The following is a 21,789-nucleotide window of genomic DNA, read 5'->3' as shown; positions in this document are numbered from 1 at the left end:
AGAGATATATAGTGTACTGTTCTTCGGGATGATACACTAGTAAATTTTTCCAATATGGTGACTATAGGGTTAAATGGTTTCTTGGTGGAGATGAAGATATAAGTAAAGATGTAGATGTAGATGTAGTTGGAGATCTAAACATGGGGATATGTATGTACATGCCGAATGTAGCCATGTGTCCAAATGGTGAAGAAATACGTATATACATGGATATGCTCTACGTACAAAGTTAAAGATACAACTCCAGAATAATAGTAGTTGAAATGCTTCCCTTGAGAACATTAAAAATGTTGAATATACGAGAATACCACAAGAAGTGCCGTACCTCAGCATGACACATAACCTCCAAGAGAGAACTAAAACTTACCGTGATCAGACTTCCATTGCTCAACTTCACTTCCCCAACATTCTTTCACGAACGATATACTATTACATACATACAATATAAATAGACAAAAAAAAACAACTATAAAGAAATAATCGCTGGCACAGCGAAGTCAAAAGCGACCAAGACAATTAAAAAGATATGCTATGTCATGAAGTCTCATAATATGCTTGCTTCTTCCGTCTTTTCTCTTTTGGTTATAAGTACTCAACAATACTGGGGTTGAACGTCCGGCTCATCTTCTACAAGAAGAAATTGCCGACTGCGAGGATTCCTCGCTCTAGCGTCCAAGTTTTGGCGGTTCAGGTCATTCTATCTTCATATTAGACTTCACCTTTGTCCAAAACAACTAAAATACAATGCTTTCGAGATTTCTCTCTCTATAATTTACTTTCTGGTCCATTTCCACAATCTGGCCTTACAGTCACCACTACCAGTAGCAAATATACCTTCAGTACCTTGAGAATTTAAGGAAACAGCGACGGAGATGACTGAATTACGGTGACCTTGAAGCATCAAAAGTGGGTTTCCTGAAAGTTGATCCCAGAAAATCACACCACGGTCTTTAGAACCAGAAAGAATGTATTCGTTCTTAGGCGTGGAGCACACAGACAAGACGAAGTCCTTGTGACCAATGTATGTGACTTCACATGAAGACTTCTTGTTTGGTCCACTGTTTGATCCATGGCTCTGTGGGTCTTGCTTGCCCTCTAAGTTCCACAACTTAACAGTTCTATCCAAAGAACCTGATGCAATCTGCTTACCATTGATGGTGAAAGCTACAGAGTAAACAGAATCCTCGTGACCATTGCCGTTTTCGTTTCCAGAATCTAATCTCTCAACAAGGAAACCGGTGGTAGAGTCCCAGACTCTAACGGTTCTGTCAAGGGAACCAGCAGCGATCAATTGTCCATCTGGAGAAACAGCGACGGTGGTTACACCATCTTCAATAGAGAGTGTCAATGAGCATTGGGAAGATCTCAAATCCCAGATTCTGACAGTTCTATCACCAGAACCAGAAACCAAACGGTCTCCATCAGGGAAGAAATCTAAGGAGTAGATATCTTGTTCATGTCCACGTAAGATCTTGATGATTCTTTTTGTGCTCAAGTCCCAGATTCTAATGAGCTTGTCTTCGGCACCAGTTGCTAATAATTTTCCATCTGGAGAGAAACAAACTGATCTGATGTACAAGTCACCGTTAGCGGCGGTGGCAGCTGCAGAAGCTGCTGCTTCAGCAGATTCACCTCCAGCCTCGCCATTTTTGTTGGCACCATCGCCATTGGCTGCATTAGCAGCGGCAGCGGCATCGGAGGAGTTGTTATCGTCGATTAATTTAGCGACCAACTCTCCAGTCTCTACATTAAAGACTTGTGTGGTTTTGTTACATCCAGTAGCTATGAACTTACCATCCTTGGAGAAACGGACACAACAAACAACGGAGGAATGGTCCAAAGAGTGGATAAGCTCGACATCTAAGTCACGACTGAAAGCAGGGTTGTACAATACGTAGTAGTCCAACTTCTGCTTCTTGAAGTCTGGGTTGGCCTTAGAAACGTCCAAGTCGGACAAGAATGGAGGGATTTCCTTGACGTGCAATGCTTTTTGGACTGGGTTTACTATGTATTGCAGCTTGTCAATGACAGTGAGAGCAGTAGAGGTCTCTGTGGCGGAATTGGCGCCGTTTGGTCCTGAAGAAGCTGGAGAAGTGCTCGAATCGGTCTTTGGCTGAACTGAAGGAGTTGCAACCTCAGTTTTGGTGACTTGTGGAGAAGCGGAGACTGGTTTAACCTCTTGTTTTGGAGGAGATTGTTTGATTGGTGGTGGTAATGTCTGTTGAGAAGGGGTCTGTTGCTGTTGGTAACCTGTGTACGACAAGCCATTTGGTTTTTGTTGTTGGGCCTGTTGCTGCTGCTGTTGTTGTTGTTGTTGCTGTTGTTGCTGCTGTTGCTGCTGTTGTTGCTGAGCTGCTTGTTGAGCAGCAGCTGCCTGTTGCTGGATTTGAGCTTGTCTATCGCGATTTTCCAACTCTGTCTTCAAACGCAAGATCTCTTCTTCGTAGGCTTCCTTGATCTTTCTGTGGGCCATTTCTAACTCGTATACGGTTTGTCTGATTTGTTGCATTTCCGCGGTTTGTTGGTTGTACTTCAAGTCATAGTCTTCCTTGACTTGTTCGAAAGATGAGGCCTCATTGAGTGCGTAGTCGAATTCTTGCTTCACGGCATCCAAGAGCTCATTCAATCTCTGTTGGTGTTGTTGTCTTTGCTGTTGGGCAGCGGCTGCTTGTTGCTGTTGTTGTTGGGCAGCAGCCTGTTGCTGCTGCTGTTGTTGTTGCTGCTGCTGAGCTGCCACGGCGGCAGAATTGGATGTGTACACGGACATGGCGGTATTTACACAATTTCAAAGGGAACTAGATCCGTGGCGGCTACAAGGCTACTTTTAATGGATTTTACCCGAGCGGAATGGCGACTTCGGAGGATACAGGGGCAAGGAGGGAGCTAGCGACAGCGCTGAAGTCGGACGGTGTTGCGAGGGAGTTCGTGGCGATTGATTGGTGCGGAGCACGATGATCGGAGCACTTTTGGGGGAGTTCTGTGGAGTCAAGTGGTGGATACTGGCGAAAGAGAACAGTGACAAAAATTATTCTTGAGAAATGGAGACGTTGAAAAACAGGAAACAGGAAACAGGAAACAGGAAACAGGAAACAGAAAAACAGAAAACCAGAAAACCAGAAAAACAAAAAAACTAAAAAAAAGCGGCACCCTCTGAAAATATGGAAGTAAGAGAATTGAGAGGTGGGAGGTGAGTGAGGGAAGTGGGTGAAAAGTGAGGGAAGAGTGAGTGGGAAAGATTGAGTAGTGAGGGAATGGAAGAGTGAGAATATCGAGGGTGGGAATATAGAGGGTGAGAATGAACGAGTATGGTGAATGTTATGGTGAACGAGTAAGGTCAATGAGTAAAGTGAGTAAGGTCTTTTAATAACTGAGAACAATAAGAATTACTGTGAGAATGGAAAAGGAAATGACATTCTACGAAAGGTGAGATTCTACGAATGTGAGATTCTACGTCAGTCGAGAATAGTAATAATATCGGAGCTCGTATTTTCCGGTGCGATTTAGTGAAAAAGTGGATGTGAATGAGGGAAGACGTGAGACCTTGAGAACTAATAGAATAGGATAGAAAACGACTCGATAAGGGGGTGGGGGAAGGGGGAAGGGGGAAGAAGAAAAGGTAAAAACGAGTTGTGAAATTGTGCTACAAATGTGAAAAAACGAGAATTATAAGAGCAATGGTCAATGATGTGATGTGATGTGATGTGATCCGGTGGTTATGTTCATTAAAAGGGTGAGTCAAGAACTGAGAACGGGAATATGCGTGAAGCGACAAACGACAAGACACAAAGATAGTGCCTGAGAATTGACGGGGTGTCGGGGTACGAAAGTTGACCATCCAGTTGGAATGGGAACGGATAGTTCAGGAACCTGGATGAAAAATGGGAAAAATGGCTGAGAATGAGAGAAATCGGCGAGTGTAACTATAACACAGTAACCAGACACAAAAGAATCTTCCGCCTATGCCTGCTCCTACGCCTACCAGTGAACTGATGGAATGGGGTGCAAGCGAAGAAATTGCGAAAAACGGCATCAACAAACAATCCTTGACACCGGCATGAAATAAGATAAAAGTCCCACGATTTCGCAATTCACATAGGAGCCCGCCTCCAAGTCATCATTTCCCCCGAGTGGACGACAACGAATACGAAGCACCATGCCGTGCCGCTAATACTGGCCGACTCAAAACGCAATCGGGTCTGAGAATATGGCAATGCAACTGAAAATGTCAATGGAAATGCAAATGGGCATGAACAGGGGGTGTGATTTTCAGGCATAGAAATGAAGGTTCTTCCCTGCCGCCTGGCCCTGGAGCCAGTAGGAAGTGAGCCGTGATGTTACAATTTCCTGTATTGTGAATGGTAGGGGGTGCAACCGAAAATTGACAATTGGCATGGGCACAAAAATGGTGTGAATGGCTTTTGTTCGCTTGGGGTTCCGGTGGGGGAGGGCAGTATAGAAGTGGGTGGTGGCCTAGAGGGGAGAAAACAAACAGGTGCGGCAACACGAGAGCAATCACGGTGGAAATTGGGTTGGGATATTGGGTAGCGGGATGGAAATCGATTCTCTGCCGCTAGGGGTAAATTTAAAACCCATTCCATCATGGATTTCTTGCATGTTCGGCTATCTGACTATTCCAACACCGATAGATGCCGTGTTCCAGGGCATTGCTGGCAGTTCATGGAGTTGGCGACGAGTATTAGGTAATAGGTGTGTGCATGTCGAACAATTTTTCTGGATGCAGATTGGAGCTGCACCCCCTTTTATCTAGTGCTTCACACCCCGTGTAATTACCCGAACAGGAAGTTATGTGACGTCCAGGGTTGGCCACTAAATAGCAAATAAAGAAGATGGAAAACGCCAACAATATTTGAAGTCGCGTGATAATTTGCACGTGAACACATTTTTCCAGCATATGCATTATCATGTGATCATTATCATGTGATCTATAAGGAAGAAGAATACCAGAGTACTATTGCATAATCGAAGTTCACTTTTATCATTTTAGCTTTGTCCAAATTAAAGCAATCCTTCCCCGCCCCCACAGACTCCACGAAACCCACTTGTTGACCATAGTACAATTTTTAAATAGAAGAGATGCGTGTTACAGCTGTCCGAAAGTAGTCATTTCGGGTAATGTGACTTGTAATTCATTCAATACATAGAAGTTAAACTTATGGGGTATAACCTGGCAAAGTGACATCATTTTTTTTTTTTTTTTTTTCTTTGTAAGTTAGTTACTGGATGTGAAAAACTCGGACAATTACACTTCTATTTTTCTTAAGAATATAGATTTCCTTATATATTTCTTCGTAAATCTGGAAATATTCAAAACTCAATCATTTATTGCAGCTACAGAGACAATTAGATTAACTTCATACTGCTCTAGTGCACAAGAGAAAATCCCAACATGCTCCTGGCGAGTGGATTATATCATTGAAAGTCGCTATTTTCAGTATACCATTTACAAGTATTCCAAATACCCATTCTGCAGTTACCATGATGAAGAAAATATGTCCTACAATCAATTAGTTTACTCTCAAGAAATTCAGCAATAGAAGCTAAAGTCAACATGGAACCTGCTGTTTCCGAAACAACATTTATTGAGAAATGAGGAATACTATTAATTGGTGTTACCTCATTCAAAAAAGAAAAAAAAACCAGCATAATTATAAGAAGGTTCTTCTTGTTTGGGTTAATTTACAACAGCTATTGAAGAAAAATATATTTATGAACGAATACTATAGCAATATAGAACTTTTGAAGAAAGGAGAATTTTAACTAACGACAAGTAATATCAAGAAAAACAAATTGTACTTTAATTTTTTTTTTTTAAAGATGAAAAGAAGAAGATTTTTTGAAGACATGAATTAGAGATATAAAATAAATCGGTACATCAACATTGACGCCTCTACTTGTTTTGAGGCAAGGCACTAAGTAACTGCTTTTCGCCTGTAAGAGTAACCGAAAAGGTTGCCTTGTTATCAACATCAACACTGAAAGTGTAGGTGCCAGGATACAAGTAACGGTCACCTAATTCATCGACTGTACCCAACGTGCCAATTTTAACTGGCAAAGTTGCAATTACTTTCTGATTTGGCTTGATACCGTGTAATTTTGTGTAGGAAACCAACTCTTTTTGACGGTAAGGTGGTGGACCTACTTGACTCTGAGCAAATAACAATGCCGAGTAGTCCGACACTACCTTACCAGTATTCTGAATATTGACCTCAAAAGTGGTGAGCAATGCTTGATCAATATATTCTACATTATATCTTGCATTAGCAATCAATGACTGGATGTCAAAAGTTTGTGTAGTATGTGGCTGTTTAACTGGAGCAGCAGAGAAAGTAGTGTAATGCAAACCATAGCCAAATTCGTAAACTGGTGTACCGGTATACCACATGTAAGTTCTACCAGGATTACCAGGACCTGGTCTTACGGACATGTCCGTCATATCAACTTCATCAGCATACGAAGCTGGGTATTGGGTGGCCGGCAATCTTCCAGAAGGAGCAGCAACACCAGTGATAATATCTAGTAATGCTTTACCTCCGCTTTGACCAGGATAGCCACCCCAAAGAATAGCATTTACAGCATTGTTGGATTTCAACTCAGAATCGTCAATCTGCCCTCCACCCATCTGTAAGACAATTAAAGGCTTTCTAAGTTGAGAAAGCTGGCTAACTAATTCCAATTGATTTCCGGGCCAGGCAATGCTTTCACGGTCTTGTGCCTCAGCTTCAATAGTGTTGTCAATACCTCCAGCAAAAATTATGGCATCTGCCGATTTTGCAATATTTATTGCTTCAGTAAAATTGGCGGTCGAATTGGAGTCAATTAGGGTTCCAATAGAATATTGAACATCAAACTTAGCATCAATAGCAGCTTGGATTGGGGAAATGAGATATGGTGCATCACCTTCATAGTTTCCTTGCATTTGAGAAGTCGCATTAGCCCAAGGACCAATGAAGGCAATCTTTCTAATCTTTTTGCTAAGAGGAAGCGTACCATCGTTCTTCAAAAGAGTGATTCCTTCCACAGCGGCTTGATATGCCAATTGTTGGGCCTGTGGAGTGTTAACATCTTTCCACCCTAATTGACGATAAGATTGGTTTTGAGGAGGATCAAAATATCCAAGACGAACCAAAGTTCCATATTGGCGAACTAATGCAGTAGTTACATCTTCTTGTGTTATAGAACCATTATTGAAAGCTTCCGGTAAGTAATCTTGGTAAGTAACACCACAATTTACATCCACTCCTGCTTTCAAAGCATCAGCAGCTGCAACCGCCTGAGAAGAAGCATACTGATGAGGATTCCAGATATTGTAAATGGCATTACAGTCTGACGTGATAACACCTTCACCAAAATTCAAATACTCACGTAAAACATTATTTAAGAAGTATTCACTGGCGCAAACAGGAACTCCGTTCACTGCATTGTAAGAGCACATAGTACTAGCAGCCTTAGCATCACGTACACAGCTCTGAAAGGGAACGAGAAAATAATCTGAAAGATCTTGTTCACTGATAATAGCATTGTAACCAAGACGAGAATGGTTATTCCAGTTCTCTATATCATAACCAGCAAAATGCTTACAAGTAGCCGCGACCTTGAGGTTATTAGGTTCAATACCTCCCTGTAAACCGAGAATAAGACTGTAGACATATTGGGAGATGTGGAAAGGGTCCTCACCTGGAGTCTCTTGACCTCTTCCCCACCTTGGGTCTCTAAATGGGTTAATGTTTGGAGTCCAATAGTCTAAACCAGATTGACCAAAGTTATTGAAAGCACGACCTTCAGTGGAAATCACCTCAGCAACCTGTTGAATTAAGTAGTCATCAAATGCTGCACTCATCAAAATGGGCTGCGGAAATGAAGTGGATGATGAATATTCCCCACTAGGAGCATACTTGACACCTGGACTGTTAGCTATACCATGGAGACCTTCCGACCACCATTGGTAAGGAGGCAATCCCAAACGCGGAACCCCTGGTGACGTATTTCCGGTATTGTTAAACAATTCCTCTAAAGTGAACAAGCTCACAACAGCCCTTGCTCTATCATAAGGATCAGCATGGAAGTCACATACAAGGTTATCCTTTAATGGACCGTTCTCACAGTCCGGGAAAGAATAGTTTGTATGAGCCAAAGTTTCTGGTACAAGTCTTGGGTTGCCTTCAATATTGAAATTAATATCGGAGGTTGCAAAAGACCCTTTTAAGAAAGTGAGTACAGCGACTGCGTACAAAATGTTAAGGGGAAGAATCATTTTTAATGCAAAATATGCAAAAACCCCTTTTTGTCCTGTCAAAGAATATTCAGGGTCTCCATGGAAAGAGGTTTTCAATCGATTAAATAGTCCATTCAAATTCCAAGGATTGCAAAGCAAGAATAGTCGAGGAAGCTGAAAACGATTATAACAAGCTATGACAAAGCAAAATCAATGAATCCGGAGTATGATTATCCCGAAACTGGGTTGTTGACAGTACATTACAAGACTTGACAAGAAGAAGGTAGAAGGTAAAAGAAGGCAGAGGTATTGTTCTTTTCGATTTATTCATGCATGCTTCCTACACTGGCCAATCCCCATCGTCATATGGATGTTTATGATGCAGTTTTGTGCGCACATCAACAAACTATATGTATGTCCCCCTTTGTTGCAAGCAGTAGTTCCCAGATCGCGATTGTTGCAAATAGTACCACCCCACATATGTCCTGCAAGAAACAAACTCAATACATCAGGCATTAATTTCGGGCAGAGTGGAGTTCTTTTCCACTCATTAGTCATGGATGCAATGTCTAAATCGAGTAATGATACCGTGTTTCTATCGTCCCTTCGGACATATCAGAATGCATTCAATGAAGAATTTTATTTATGTTGAGTATAATTGAACATCTTCTCCCCACAGTCAATTACGGTGAATTATCAACATAAAAACATAGTGCAAAACAGACTTAAGCCCTGTCACCCCGTGATGTTTGGGATACTGTGGTAAGGATTCAATAGGTTGCAAGGAAAAAATATGAGAACCCCACCAAAATCTTGAGTGGTTTTGATTTGTAATCTAGATTTTCCGAATGTGTACACATTCATCCGTGTATCTAGTTGGTACCCCACAGACATTAAAAATTAAATAAGGATAATCCTTTGCAGTTGCTCGAGACTTCATGACCTTGTAGCTATGAGCTTGGTAGCAATCGCAACAATTTATAACTATTGTCTTGAATACGAGTGAGTCGAACAAAGGTCGTCTTGATTGTAAACAAGAATAAGAGCAAGAAAGCCGAAGCTTCGTTTCAATGAATTTGATAGCAACAAGTAAGGCATGGATCTATTAAGAGATAATTCAATGATACGATAAACCGAGAATCATAACGAGAAGAAAGTTTGGATTGGTAACCAACGGAAATACTTTGTTATCTCTAGCACTAGAATCTTTGTATCTACAAGTTTCCCTAGAAGGTGGATCCCGACTAGTATCAAAGATGTTATAAGAGGGAACCCAAAAATCGCTGCCAAGTCCCTGTCGGCGTGATCAACTGATATTTTCTATGCATGTTTGAGCCATTTTGATATTTTATATCTAAGTGCATGGGGTATAAGTTTAAAAAAAGTCGATGTGTAGATGGATAACGTTTTAGTCGGTGTATGGTCTCGGAGGAGGTGGGGTTAAGTGAAGATAGAAATTTACATGACAAAATAAGGAGAGGTTCAAGGGAGCTACTGAAGACTATAAGAAGAGGAAAATTGCTGTTGCTAAGAGGCAATGGGTTCATCAATACAATAGTTTGGCTTTTTTGCAATCTTCAAGCAGCAGAGAAATATTCATAATCAATTCTTTTAAAATGCACGGAGGAGCTGATGGTACAGATGTCCAGGCAGTTATTGCCGACAGACGTCTTCAAATCGCAGGTAAAAGTGGTATTGCCGGTTTAATTCAGAACAGGCGTTCATTTTTCATTGCAGTTTTTGCATCCCTTGGTGGTTTGGTTTATGGTTACAATCAAGGTATGTTTGGTCAAATTTCTAGTATGCATTCTTTCGATGTTGCTATCGGTGTTACTAAAATCCAGAATAATCCGACTTTACAAGGTTTATTGACTTCTATTCTTGAGCTTGGAGCTTGGGTGGGTGTTCTTTTCAATGGTTACATTGCTGATAAAGTTGGTCGTAAGCTTTCTGTTGTTTCTGGTTTGTTTTTCTTCATTATCGGTGTTATTGTTCAAGCTGTTGTAAGGGGAGGAAACTTCAGATACATCTTAGGTGGTAGATTTGTTGTTGGTATCGGTGTGGGTATCCTTTCTATGGTTGTTCCATTGTATAATGCGGAGGTCAGTCCACCTGAAATTCGTGGTTCTTTGGTTGCTTTGCAGCAATTGGCTATTACCTTCGGTATCATGGTCAGTTATTGGATCACTTACGGTACAAATTTTATTGGTGGTACAGGTGAGGGACAAAGTAAAGCTTCTTATCTTGTTCCAATTTGTATTCAGCTTGTTCCAGCTATCATCCTTGGTGTAGGAATTATGTTTATGCCAGAATCTCCAAGATGGTTAATGAACGAAGACCAAGAAGATAGATGCTTGGACACTCTTGCAAAATTGCGTCAATTGGACAGAAACAACCAATTGGTGCAAATGGAATTCCTTGAAATGAAAGCACAGAAGTTATTTGAGAGAGAGCTTTCGAGGACGAAGTTTCCAAATTATCAAGACGGTACTGCTAAGAGTAACTTCTTGTTGGGACTTAACGAGTATAAATCTATGTTAACTCATTATCCAACATTCAAGCGTGTAGCAGTGGCATGTTTGATTATGACATTTCAGCAGTGGACTGGAGTCAACTTCATCTTGTATTACGCTCCTTTCATTTTCTCCTCCTTAGGGTTGTCTGGTACAACTACTTCGCTTTTGGCTTCTGGTGTCGTTGGTATCGTGATGTTCCTTGCAACAATTCCAGCTGTACTTTGGGTTGACAAACTTGGTAGAAAGCCGGTATTGATTTCGGGTGCAATCATAATGGGTATATGCCATTTCATTGTCGCTGCTATCTTAGGTACCTATGGTGACACAATGGCAAACCACTTGCACGCTGGTTGGGCAGCCGTCGTGTTCATCTGGATCTTTGCAATTGCCTTTGGATATTCGTGGGGTCCATGTGCTTGGGTTATTGTTGCAGAGGTATTCCCATTAGGAATGCGTGCCAAAGGTGTTTCCATCGGTGCAAGTTCGAACTGGTTGAACAATTTCGCTGTTGCAATGTCTACTCCTGATTTCGTTGCTAGTGCCAAGTACGGTGCATACATTTTCTTGGGTTTGATGTGTATTATCGGCGCTGGCTACGTTTTCGTCTTTACCCCCGAGACCAAGGGTCGTACATTGGAAGAGATTGATATCCTTTTCGGAGACACGTCTGGTACTGCTCTCAGAGAAAAGGAAATCCATGACAAGTATATTAAAGAAGTTGGATTGCTCGACTTGATCGGAGAAGACATTGATTTGGATTCAGACAGAAGTAAAGGGGAAGTTGGTTATGTTGAGACCAAAGCCAATGAGAGCGATGCTACAGCTTAGTCTGTTGAAGGAAGTCTTATGTTGTGATATTTACGAATTACGAAATTATATAGTATCTAATGAATGTACCCTAAAGTGATTGATATAGCTGATTATTCATTGCATATTAAGCAGTAGCATTTTTGTTAAGCAGATAGCTATATATTTTCATTTCTACGGGGAAAGATTGAACCTTCGATGTGGTATTGTTGGAGTATCAAAGAAACGATGAAGTGTTAATTTCTAATTAATGATACTTAAACAGTCGGTCCAAGGATAATTACCACATTCCCTCGAAACAAAGTTCTCCCTAATGGATTAATAAGGAATAACACTACATAATGTGGGTACCATATTTTTCCGACTCCCTAAGACAGGATTTAAATGATGCAAAATATTTTTTGACTGTGGAGAACTTTGAACCCCATTTGACGTTTATCGCAGCTCTCCCCGTTGCATTAGCAACTAAGCATATTTATCTTGATGTGGGGTTTGCGGTACTCCGCTTAACACCTAGCCGTATTTGGCGTTAGTTCTATTGAATAGCCGTCACGCGTCATTGATATAAATTGGAACATAACACTAAATTGTCCTACTAAAAAATACATAGTTAAGTAATATTATTTTCTAGATATCTGCTGAGGACATATGCATACACTGTAAAAGCAATGGTACATAGCACTCTAACAATATGCCGACTCTAATCATCTTCGCTTCCGAATCCCGTAGTGCCTTAAACCGACAGCAAAAAAAAGAAGAGTGCATTTTGCAGCCTGAACAATGATGTCACTCTCATCTTCATCTTTCTCTTCATCAACACTAGTCAGTATACACACGACTAATATAACATTGCGCCGTTCCAATATAATGAGGTGCAGGCCCATTGTAAATGCAATGTAAGATGGTTGAAAACAGCCACAACTATTAGAATTGTATTAGATTAGATATTTGAAGGCATTTCACGTGACATATATAGGCATCAACTGTGATGGCCGATGGGATAAGGTCTACACGAGTCTTGGTATAAAGTCGGTTATTTTAGCCTACTTCTACAAAGAAAAATATGAAGCAAACCTGTCAACTGCAAAAAGTATAGTCTTGACGATGTCTGACATCAAGATTTTGGAGAACTCCAGAACGGACTTCGAGAAAACCGAGATCAAGGAAAACTCGTTCACTTCTCCGATACAAGAAGAAGATTCAGATAGCCCATTTGATTCATCTCATCTAGCCCGTGACATTAATGCCAGAGTTCTTACGCTTTTGACCTTAGGGAGTGCTATCGGTACCGGCCATATCATTGGTACTGGTACAAGTTTGGTAAGAGGAGGACCAGCATCCCTCTTCATTGCCTACTGTTTTGTAGGAGCTCTTCTTACAGTCGTCATTTTTTCACTTGGAGAAATGGCAGCATTTTTGCCTATGGACAAAGGGTTTTCAGGTTACGTGAACAAGTACTTCGACAGATCCTTCGGATTTGCAGCCGGTTATAACTACTTTCTCAAATACGCCATTGTTTTGGGTGCAAATATGACCGGGTTTGGTTTGGTTATTCAGTTTTGGAGACCAGATTTAAACGTCGGTATATGGGCAGCTGTTCTTTATGTCTTCTGTATCGCTTGTAACTTCTTACCAGTTAGATACTATGGAGAGTTAGAGTTTGTATTAACAATTGCCAAGCTCCTTACATTATTGGGTATCTATATTGTTTGTCTAGTTATTACCTGTGGAGGTGGCCCAAGTGGTAAGACTATTGGATTCCAGTACTGGAGGGAAGAAGCATTCTTGCCTTATTTGGTACCAGGAAACACCGGTAAGTTCTTGGGTTGGTGGGCCGCAGTCATTTCTTCTTTGTTTGGTTTCATTGGTGTCGAAACAGCGGGAATCTTTTTCGGTGAAGCTGCCAATCCAAAGAAGACAATTCCAAGAGCATCCCGTCAAGTATTAATTAGAATTGGATTTTTCTATATTTTTGGAGTGTTCATGTTAACTTTGGTCGCAAACCCTAAGAGTCCTTTGTTAGTCAAGGCAGGAGGTACTAGTGCCAACGCTTCACCATTTGTCATTGCTATCAAAGAATCAGGTATCAAGGTATTACCATCTTTTATCAATGGATGTCTTTTGATATTTATTGCAAGTTCAGCTAATACTGATATCTACATCTGCTCCAGACAACTTTACGGTTTAGCCAAGGATGGGGAGGCTCCTAAGATTTTCTTAAAACTCACTGAAAACAGAGTTCCATGGGTAGGATGTATCGCAGGTTCCATCCTTGGATTGCTCGCTTTCATGAATACAAAGGAAGGTGCGGCAACAGCTTTTAGTTACATCACAAGTACTGTTTCTGTCTTCGGTGTCATGAACTGGATCTACATTTTACTTGCATACATTGGATATCAAAGAGCTATTATTGCTCAGAATGTGCCACGGGAGGCTATACCATTCCGCATGTGGTTCCAACCATACCTCTCTTACGTCGCTCTTGGTTTTATTGTCATTATAACATTCTTCAACGGATACAGTGCCTTTGTGAATACTTTCAAGTATAAGAACTTTATTACTTGTTACATTGGAATTTTAGCTAATGCAGTGTTGATAATCGGACACAAGTTGTGGTATAGAACTAAGTTTGTCAACCCTGCTGAGGTTGATTTGGAACTAGGGGCCAGGAGCGAGAAGATTTAGTGAAGTATAGACTAGACCCAGTAGAGATCGGATTTAAAGAATTGTCCAAACAGCCATAATGACTTTATTAATTTCACATAATAGACATAAATCATGACTTCGATAGTACTGAGCGTAAGGGAATAGATATTTAGAAAGTATTGCATTCGCTGTAGTAGGTATCCTATCTGTAGATTTTACCATACGGCGTATCTAAGATCTAAAGTTCAAGATATTAGGCAAAGCGGCTATGATAGAGGTTACATCAGTTTGATTCCGCTTTTTGCACCCGCGGAAAATTTTCCCTAAAACATCGATCGTTCGCTTGATGGGGGGCCGATGGGGGGCCTATGAAAATTGCAGCCAACTCCCCCAAGTTGCACCCAACCCTCCACTCTTTCTATCATCCTAGCTTTATGTGTTCTCTATTAGATATAGCTATGTTGTAGATAGGAGTCTGATATATATAGTGTCTGAAGGAGCAAATTTGAGATAGCACCCATAGTTCCTTATCTCTTAACTGCGTCAATTGTTCACCTAAGATGACTGTCGCTCAATCTTCAATTCTCCCAGCTGGAATCTACACCCCAATCACTACGTTTTTCAAAAACGATGATGATTATACTTTAGATTTAGAGGCCCAAGTTCAACATACCCAGTTCTTGTACAACAATGGCATCTCGGGATTGGTTGTCGCTGGCTCCATGGGAGAAACTCCCCACTTGAGTCAAAAGGAAAGACATGATCTAGTTGCTGCCTTGAGAAAGGGGGTCCCAGACAAGAGCTTTAAACTCATTGCTGGTGCACCTCCAATGGGCAGTATTGACGAAGCTGTTGCAGAGTCAGAATCTGCAAGCGATGCTGGAGCCGATTTCATTATCCTCTTGATACCTGGTTACTTTGGTTCCAGCTTGATCAGCCAGGAAGGTATTATTGATTACTTCTCCAGAGTTGCCGACAAATCAGCGTTACCAGTGATTATTTACAATTACCCTGGTACCACTAATAATGTATCTATCACTTATGACACCTACAAAAAACTTTCTACTCATCCAAATATCGTTGCTGTAAAGCTTACTCACTTCAACTTGGACTTATATACCTTGTTAGGAAAAGACCATGAACTCTGTGAGACCAACAACTTCAGGCCATTCACTGGTTTGGGACAGGTTTTGCTTCCAGCCATGTCTGTTGGAATCTATGGTGCTATTGATGGAATGTCTGCCCTTTTCCCAAAAGTGATGGTAAAGTTATACACTTTAATCCGCGAGGAGAAGTACAAGGAGGCAAGTGAACTCCAATACTTAGTCACAAGGGCTGATATGATGATTATGGAATTGAATGTGGTTGGAGTTAAACATGCGTTAAAGCAATTCTACAACTTTGGAGAATGCTTAACTGGGAGACCACCATTGAGTAAGTCAGTTGATTTGGAAGCCTACGCTAAGCACGAGGCCAACTTAAAAGTTTTAGACAAATTAGAGAAGTCTCTCAAGTGAATACGCTTCCTTGAATGAATAGCAATCTAGTAAAATCATATATATAAAAAGTATATTCCAAAATATAAAACTTACACACAAGGAATTGTCAGCTATGTAGAAGATGAAACGTAAACAACCGATAACAAGGATAGTTCAACCTTACTATTCGAGAAGTTTTTATAATGGTTACTGTGACCTACAACAGGCTGTCTTTAAGTTATTATTGATAAAGTGTATATTACTTTTGGTGATGCCACTCAATTTACGAAAGCACTCAATTTACCATCCTCTGTATGGCACCCAGATATCCACAACATTGTCGTTATCGTCGATGATATAAAACCAAGGATGAGCTGCAGCTGTTATACAAGAATGTTGTGGAACGATCTTGACTTTAGTACCCAATGGTATGAACTTGGTTGGCTTCTCTGTATCCAACGGTACTAGAATACCATGTTCCTGACTCAATCTTCCAACAATCCAATTTTCAAAGCCCTTTGGTTCGACTACTCTTCCATGGCCAGGCAATGGACCGAATTCCCTACACAATGCAATTACACCAGCATTGACAAGTTGCTCTCCTGGTCCCTTCTTTCCTCTTCCAGGGTAAGTAGAACATACTTCAGCGAGAAGACTGATGGAAACATCGTCGAGGGTTACACATCCGGTGGAAACCTGCTGCAAGTCACAACAAGGGTAATTGCCAGCATGCAATTCCAATTGACCACTTAATTTTTCACCCACAGCCGTTTCCAACTCCTGAATACTTAATTCATGGGATGAATGAGCAGTAGGAGTTGCTCCAACGGAGAGTTGCAATTTCAAACTAGGGTCGAACTCTAAAGCATACTTGGCAGCCTTGTTGGCATGTGTGATCTCTTGCAATAAGAAGCTTTTGGCAGCATTTACTGAATCAGAAGCATACGAATGGCCAGCGTGACAATAGAAGCCATATACTTCAACGACATTCTTGACTTTTTGATTTGTTAATACCTTTCTTAAGGTTTCCTCCAAATACTCAGAATCGTTAATTAAGCCAGCTCTATCGGTTCCCATATTAATTTTAATGAAAATGGACCACTTTTTGGTCTCTGGATGTTGTTCACTATACTCTGTCAAAAGGTCCAATTGCTCGGCATTATCTAACATGAGCCTTAAATGTGGAACATGGTTAGCTAAATCGGCCAATTCTGGAAGCCTGGATTTCACAACAGGCAAGCTGAATAGAATATCGTCAATCAACTTTTCCTTTACTAAAGGTATAACAGCCCAAGCTTCTAATAGCGTCGAAACTACAATCTTAGTAGTTTTCACCAGAGACTCTTCTCCCAATTGCAAGCGAGTACCCTCTACTGTCTTGTGAGTCTTAATGTGGGCTCTGAAGTCAGCTTTCAAATTCGCCGAATTCTCGAACATCTTAGCACAATTGACTGCAAACCGTTTCTGATTGATAAGATAAGATGGTGTAGGTAAATCTGCTACTTTCTTGCCTTTGTAGGCCTTCAACACGGCCTCTTTGTCTGCGAGCGGTGTGAATTTTGTAGGATATGACATTTCTATCGTACTATATCGTTATGGAAGAATCGAATTAACACCTGGAGATACCTTAGATGTTCCCTTTTATCCCAGCTACAGCACTTGCCGCTATGATATATACGGTACTTTCTTATGATCACTGAACCTCGGATATGCCCCCACTGGATTTTCCATGATTATGCCAACAAAAAATATATGAAAAATATAAAAAATAAAACGACCCCCATTGCATTGAAAAAAAATGAATTGGAATTTGCATCCGATCCTACCAGTCTAATTCAGAAAATGATATCTACAGAAGAGGAGTTGCTACATAGGTACGTCCCCCACATTGCAAGCTTCTTCCGTATAGTATAATGCTGCAACTGGGAATGTCGACTGGCGATATCGAGAGCTCCAGCCACTGCCACTGCTACTGCCACTGCTACTTCCACCAAATGCCGTACAAGATAAGCGCGTCGTAAACGTACTTCAAAAAATGTTGATCCGAAATATATGCCCTCTGCCCCCCACTTCCATATTCTCCAACATTTCTTTTTGGTCGTTAACTCGATTTTTCAGGGCCCGCTTATCGGAAAAATAGGCGCTTATTTGACTATAAATATACAGGATTTTTCACGGCTTCTCCACATTACAAGAAGCCATGCTGAAGACTACAAAAGAAGACCTAAAGTATACGGGATACACTCGACAATCAAGAAGTTCACTAAAGTCGTAGGCAATGTCTAAATACTCCAATTACACTGTCCAACCGGACTTCTCCTTTGCAGGCGGGTTACCCCCAGCTCCATACAAGTTGCACGAATCAGTCGTCCAACGCCTCGATTCGGAGTACGTTGACTTCTTTAATGCTAATATGACAAACGGGTCCAGTTTCCTTTATACACACAGAACGCCTTTGAAAGATATCAGAAAAGGTGGAAATGTAATGCCGGGCCAAACTCCGTTAAGCAAAGTTGCTAAAATCTTTGATATAGCCATCCCTAGGGTCTACACAAAAGGGTCTACAGAAACAATTCCTGCTAGGGTTTTTGTCCCAGAAGGTGAAAGACCCACCGATGGCTGGCCATTGTTCATATGGTACCACGGTGGTGGTTGGGTTTTAGGTAATATCTCTACAGAAAACTCATTTTGCACCAAAGTTGCATCAATGTCCAATTGCGTTGTAATTAGTGTTGATTACAGACTTGCTCCAGAAGATCCATTTCCAGCAGGCGTCGATGATGCCTTTGAGTCTGTTTTATATGGGTTTGAAGTAGCACCAAAAGAACTAGGTATCAACAATAAGAAAATTGCCATTGGAGGCTCTTCCGCGGGTGGCAATCTTACTGCAGTTGTAACTCATAAGTTTGCCAACTCGAAGTTGTCTAGTAAATTTCCCCCAGTAGTGTTCCAGGTGTTGGTTGTTCCAGTTACTGATAATACTGCTACCCCAGAAAACAAGGTTTCTTGGAAGGAAAACGAGTTTACTCCACAATTACCAGCTGAGAAAATGATATGGTATAGATATCTTTATTTGCCCAATGCTGAAGATGTGACAAACCCAGAAGCTTCACCTTTGTTCTATTCAGACGAAAGCTTTGCAAAGGTACCTCCCTGTTTTATTGCTGCTGCTGGCTGTGATGTGTTGAGAACTGAGGCCGAGGAATATTATCAAAAGCTTCAGAAAAACGGTATCAAGTCTATTATTAGAGTATATCCCGGAGTTCCTCATCCAGTTATGGCTATGGATGCTGTCCTACTGAAGGGTGTTCAACTAATTAAAGATGTTACTGACGCTCTTAGTGAGGCTTACAAATAGATAGACGAAGATAGAGCTTTCTATAGTACATGACATGTGTGTGCATTTACGAAGGTATGTAGTGGTCTGGACGTTATTGCCAACCCTATTAGATAGTAGTATATTAGTTTATTAGCAGGTTGATTTTGAACAATTTTGGGTTAGCTCAAGTACATATGTTCACACACTATTTTCTTTCTTCCCAAACATCTCTCAATACAGTTTCTGAAGAGATTTGAATACTCTAGACCAATCTCCCATCGGCATGTTTTATAACTCTTGTAGAATAACTTGAGTAATCCAACAATGTGATTTTTGTCAGAAATGGAGTCTAATTGCTGGCCATGTAGTTTAATAGAGTCGTGGAAGGATGTACTACTAGTTCCATAATTGGTTCTATGGAAGATGCCACCAGGGCCCCTTGATAGTTCCTTCCTGATTCTTCTTAGGTAAGAATATCCATCTTCTTTATCTGGATAATACTCATGGTTATGGTTCATTTCAATACTTTCATAAATATCTGCTTCTGGACCTTGCAAGGAGAAGTTATAAGCAAAAATAACTAGCACTGCACTAGCCACAATATTTTTGCGATGCAAGAATGGATCATTATTGGGATCGTATTTGTAGGTGATATCGTCATTGTCAGGAGACAACATCATTTCACATAAGAATAAATAGGCATGAATCACACTAATCTTTCCGTTTAAACTTTGAGACCATTGACATACCCTCTTTTCCACGACCCTATACTCTGATGTGCCTGCCCGGACATTCATTCTACTCGGTGCTCCAGCATAAATAATATAGTCATAATGAGATATTCTCATGTAAATTTGAGCAATATGGTACAACCCAAACTTGCAACGTTTGTCATCTATCCGAAGCATTGGTGGCAAATCTTTTCTATGCTCCTGAGGAAACCAAAGAGAAGTCTCCGTATCACAGCATCCACCTTTACATATTTCTACTCTCCAGACATCGATAGCCAAGGAAATGGTTTGTTGCCATGACTCCTTTACAGAGTCCCATTCTAAAAAGGAAAGTTGTAAATCCTTTTGTTGCATTTGGAACATAATCGTCAATAGACCAGCCAAGAGTATCTTCTTTCCAAATGAACTTGTAACAACGTTTTGTCTGTGGAGCAAGGTTTTCAATGCAGCTAGGAATTTAGGGGTTCTAGTCAATGATAGCGAATCCGTTTTCTTATCTTGTGAGTTGTCAAACTCCCAGAGCTCATCCTCACAAGGCAAGGAGAGTTTTATTTGATGTGCGTACAAAATGATCATATGGCCATAAACTGTTGCATGAACGGTATCCAAGTAAAATGCCATGAGCGTAGCCCTCTTCATAGACTCGACTTCAATCCATTTTTTCCATACATGATTTGGAGGCAAGTAGGCTCCATCTTCGTTTTCATCCTTTAAGGGATCGCCACCCAAAATAGGAGATCTGCGTAATAGCTGAATCTTAAATCCATGGTGCAAGTAAGCTCTTTCATGTAGTGCCCGACTGGTGCTAGTAATCTCATATGACTCAAGTAGTAACAAGCTCTGTACCACCCAAACATTTGCAGGCGGCCTACAATCAGGGTGAGAGTAAATCAACCAACGTAACGGTTCTGCAATTTGGTCTGCCAATGCATTTGGGTTGTGTAAAAGGTTGTCTGAATGGCCTGTGGACGATACGAGACTGCTACCCAACATTATCATGGCCAACAATAGTAAAGGGTTCGCTTCTGAATTAGAGAATGATGGCCTATGTAATATAGGATATTGAGGATGGTACAATAGCCAGTAGTTTCGCAAGCAAGTTTCAATCTGGAGCAACCCAAAATCGACATTTGAGTCTAATGATGGTATCAAGTGAATTAAGGTTTGCCGTATACGTTCATCGATGGTCACTCTATTGTTGGAGCTGGGGAAGTCTGGCAGCACAGCAAACATATTCTCAAGTAACGAGATTGGAGAGAACCCACTGGGAAAATCCGTCAGGTGTCTATGGCCAGTGCCATTTGCATTTGTGCCGTTGTTGAGCTCGTCTTGAAAGAGCCATTCTATCAAATCCGTTGGAGAAAGGGTTTTACTACTATGAAAGGCAACTGAGCTTTCACCACCAATTCTACTGCTACTAGTAGTATCATCTCCATTACTGTATCCCATCGTAGCTTTGTTATTATTTTCATTTATATGTTCATACACGTCATGCTGTGTTCTTTGTTGGTCTGTTTCACTTCCAGTCGAAATTTGCTCCGAAATATTGATTTGCTCGTGAGCTTGAAAGGTCTGATCGGTAGTTAATGGACCTTCAACGGTGTCCTGGTACTTTCCACTTTCACCAGAAGCCGACGACAGCGGCGACGCTGGGCTCAAAGTCTTATTTTCGATTTGATTGTAATCACCACCTTGCTTATTGAAATTTCCAATATTTTGGTAAGCTGCCGTGTCAATATTGACCCTGTCGGGATCATTCAAATGCCTTTTGTAATGCTTCTCTCGAACATCATTTCTAGTGAACGTTTGTTCACATCCCGGAAATGGACATTCCAACCGCTTCTGGGGATCATGGTTTCTCTTATGTCGAGCCAAATGATCCGCTCTAGTGAAACTTTTCTCACAGCCAGCAACATTGCATGGATAATTACCATGCCCGCGCTTTCTTTTCTTCTTAGCCGGTTGTACGGGTGACATATCGTACCATCTAATTGGCTGTGAAAAAGAGAAACTCCGATTGCAACTGATTTTTTATCGAGAGATCGGACTTTTCCAAAAG

At 41.0% G+C, this 21,789-nt stretch overlaps 8 protein-coding genes across 8 annotated transcripts; 4 read left to right on the top strand and 4 right to left on the bottom strand. All coding sequences in view use genetic code 12, as the record gives it.

Moving 5' to 3' along the window:
- Positions 1-552: 552 nt before the first annotated feature.
- On the bottom strand, positions 553-3,050 carry TUP1 (chromatin-silencing transcriptional regulator). Its single transcript, XM_064920026.1, has one exon. It carries the CDS (start codon positions 2,765-2,767, stop codon positions 773-775), a length of 1,995 nt encoding a protein of 664 aa, XP_064774050.1. The 5' UTR covers positions 2,768-3,050; the 3' UTR covers positions 553-772.
- Positions 3,051-5,785: 2,735 nt separating this feature from the next.
- On the bottom strand, positions 5,786-8,300 carry RJT20DRAFT_117791 (glycoside hydrolase superfamily). The gene has a single exon (XM_064915860.1). It carries the CDS (start codon positions 8,270-8,272, stop codon positions 5,909-5,911), a length of 2,364 nt encoding a protein of 787 aa, XP_064774049.1. The 5' UTR covers positions 8,273-8,300; the 3' UTR covers positions 5,786-5,908.
- A 1,188-nt stretch (positions 8,301-9,488) lies between these two features.
- Positions 9,489-11,682, top strand: RJT20DRAFT_40576 (putative sugar transporter, high affinity). The gene has a single exon (XM_064920025.1). It carries the CDS (start codon positions 9,850-9,852, stop codon positions 11,575-11,577), a length of 1,728 nt encoding a protein of 575 aa, XP_064774048.1. The 5' UTR covers positions 9,489-9,849; the 3' UTR covers positions 11,578-11,682.
- Positions 11,683-12,474: 792 nt separating this feature from the next.
- RJT20DRAFT_127707 (dicarboxylic amino acid permease) lies at positions 12,475-14,327 on the top strand. The gene has a single exon (XM_064917063.1). The coding sequence runs from the start codon at positions 12,661-12,663 to the stop codon at positions 14,239-14,241; it is 1,581 nt and encodes a 526-aa protein (XP_064774047.1). The 5' UTR covers positions 12,475-12,660; the 3' UTR covers positions 14,242-14,327.
- Positions 14,328-14,718: 391 nt separating this feature from the next.
- On the top strand, positions 14,719-15,745 carry RJT20DRAFT_147865 (dihydrodipicolinate synthase family protein). The gene has a single exon (XM_064918945.1). The coding sequence runs from the start codon at positions 14,763-14,765 to the stop codon at positions 15,717-15,719; it is 957 nt and encodes a 318-aa protein (XP_064774046.1). The 5' UTR covers positions 14,719-14,762; the 3' UTR covers positions 15,720-15,745.
- Positions 15,746-15,793: 48 nt separating this feature from the next.
- RJT20DRAFT_127705 (putative serine dehydratase domain-containing protein) lies at positions 15,794-17,420 on the bottom strand. Its single transcript, XM_064917062.1, has one exon. It carries the CDS (start codon positions 17,253-17,255, stop codon positions 15,981-15,983), a length of 1,275 nt encoding a protein of 424 aa, XP_064774045.1. The 5' UTR covers positions 17,256-17,420; the 3' UTR covers positions 15,794-15,980.
- Positions 17,421-17,836: 416 nt separating this feature from the next.
- RJT20DRAFT_40558 (alpha/beta hydrolase) lies at positions 17,837-19,108 on the top strand. Its single transcript, XM_064920023.1, has one exon. The coding sequence runs from the start codon at positions 17,959-17,961 to the stop codon at positions 19,036-19,038; it is 1,080 nt and encodes a 359-aa protein (XP_064774044.1). The 5' UTR covers positions 17,837-17,958; the 3' UTR covers positions 19,039-19,108.
- A 70-nt stretch (positions 19,109-19,178) lies between these two features.
- Positions 19,179-21,707, bottom strand: RJT20DRAFT_96223 (C2H2-type zinc finger protein; the record flags this gene model as incomplete). Its single annotated transcript, XM_064921619.1, has 3 exons — positions 19,179-21,105; positions 21,219-21,241; positions 21,474-21,707. 3 exons carry the CDS (start codon positions 21,705-21,707, stop codon positions 19,179-19,181), a joined length of 2,184 nt encoding a protein of 727 aa, XP_064774043.1.
- Positions 21,708-21,789: the final 82 nt, after the last annotated feature.

Source organism: Scheffersomyces xylosifermentans (genome assembly GCF_036884685.1).
Source record: "Scheffersomyces xylosifermentans strain CBS 12540 chromosome Unknown RJT20scaffold_4, whole genome shotgun sequence".
NCBI classification, from domain to species: Eukaryota; Fungi; Ascomycota; class Pichiomycetes; order Serinales; family Debaryomycetaceae; genus Scheffersomyces; species Scheffersomyces xylosifermentans.
The sequence above is the reverse complement of the archived record's forward strand: the minus strand, read 5'-3'. Positions and strand labels throughout refer to the sequence as shown.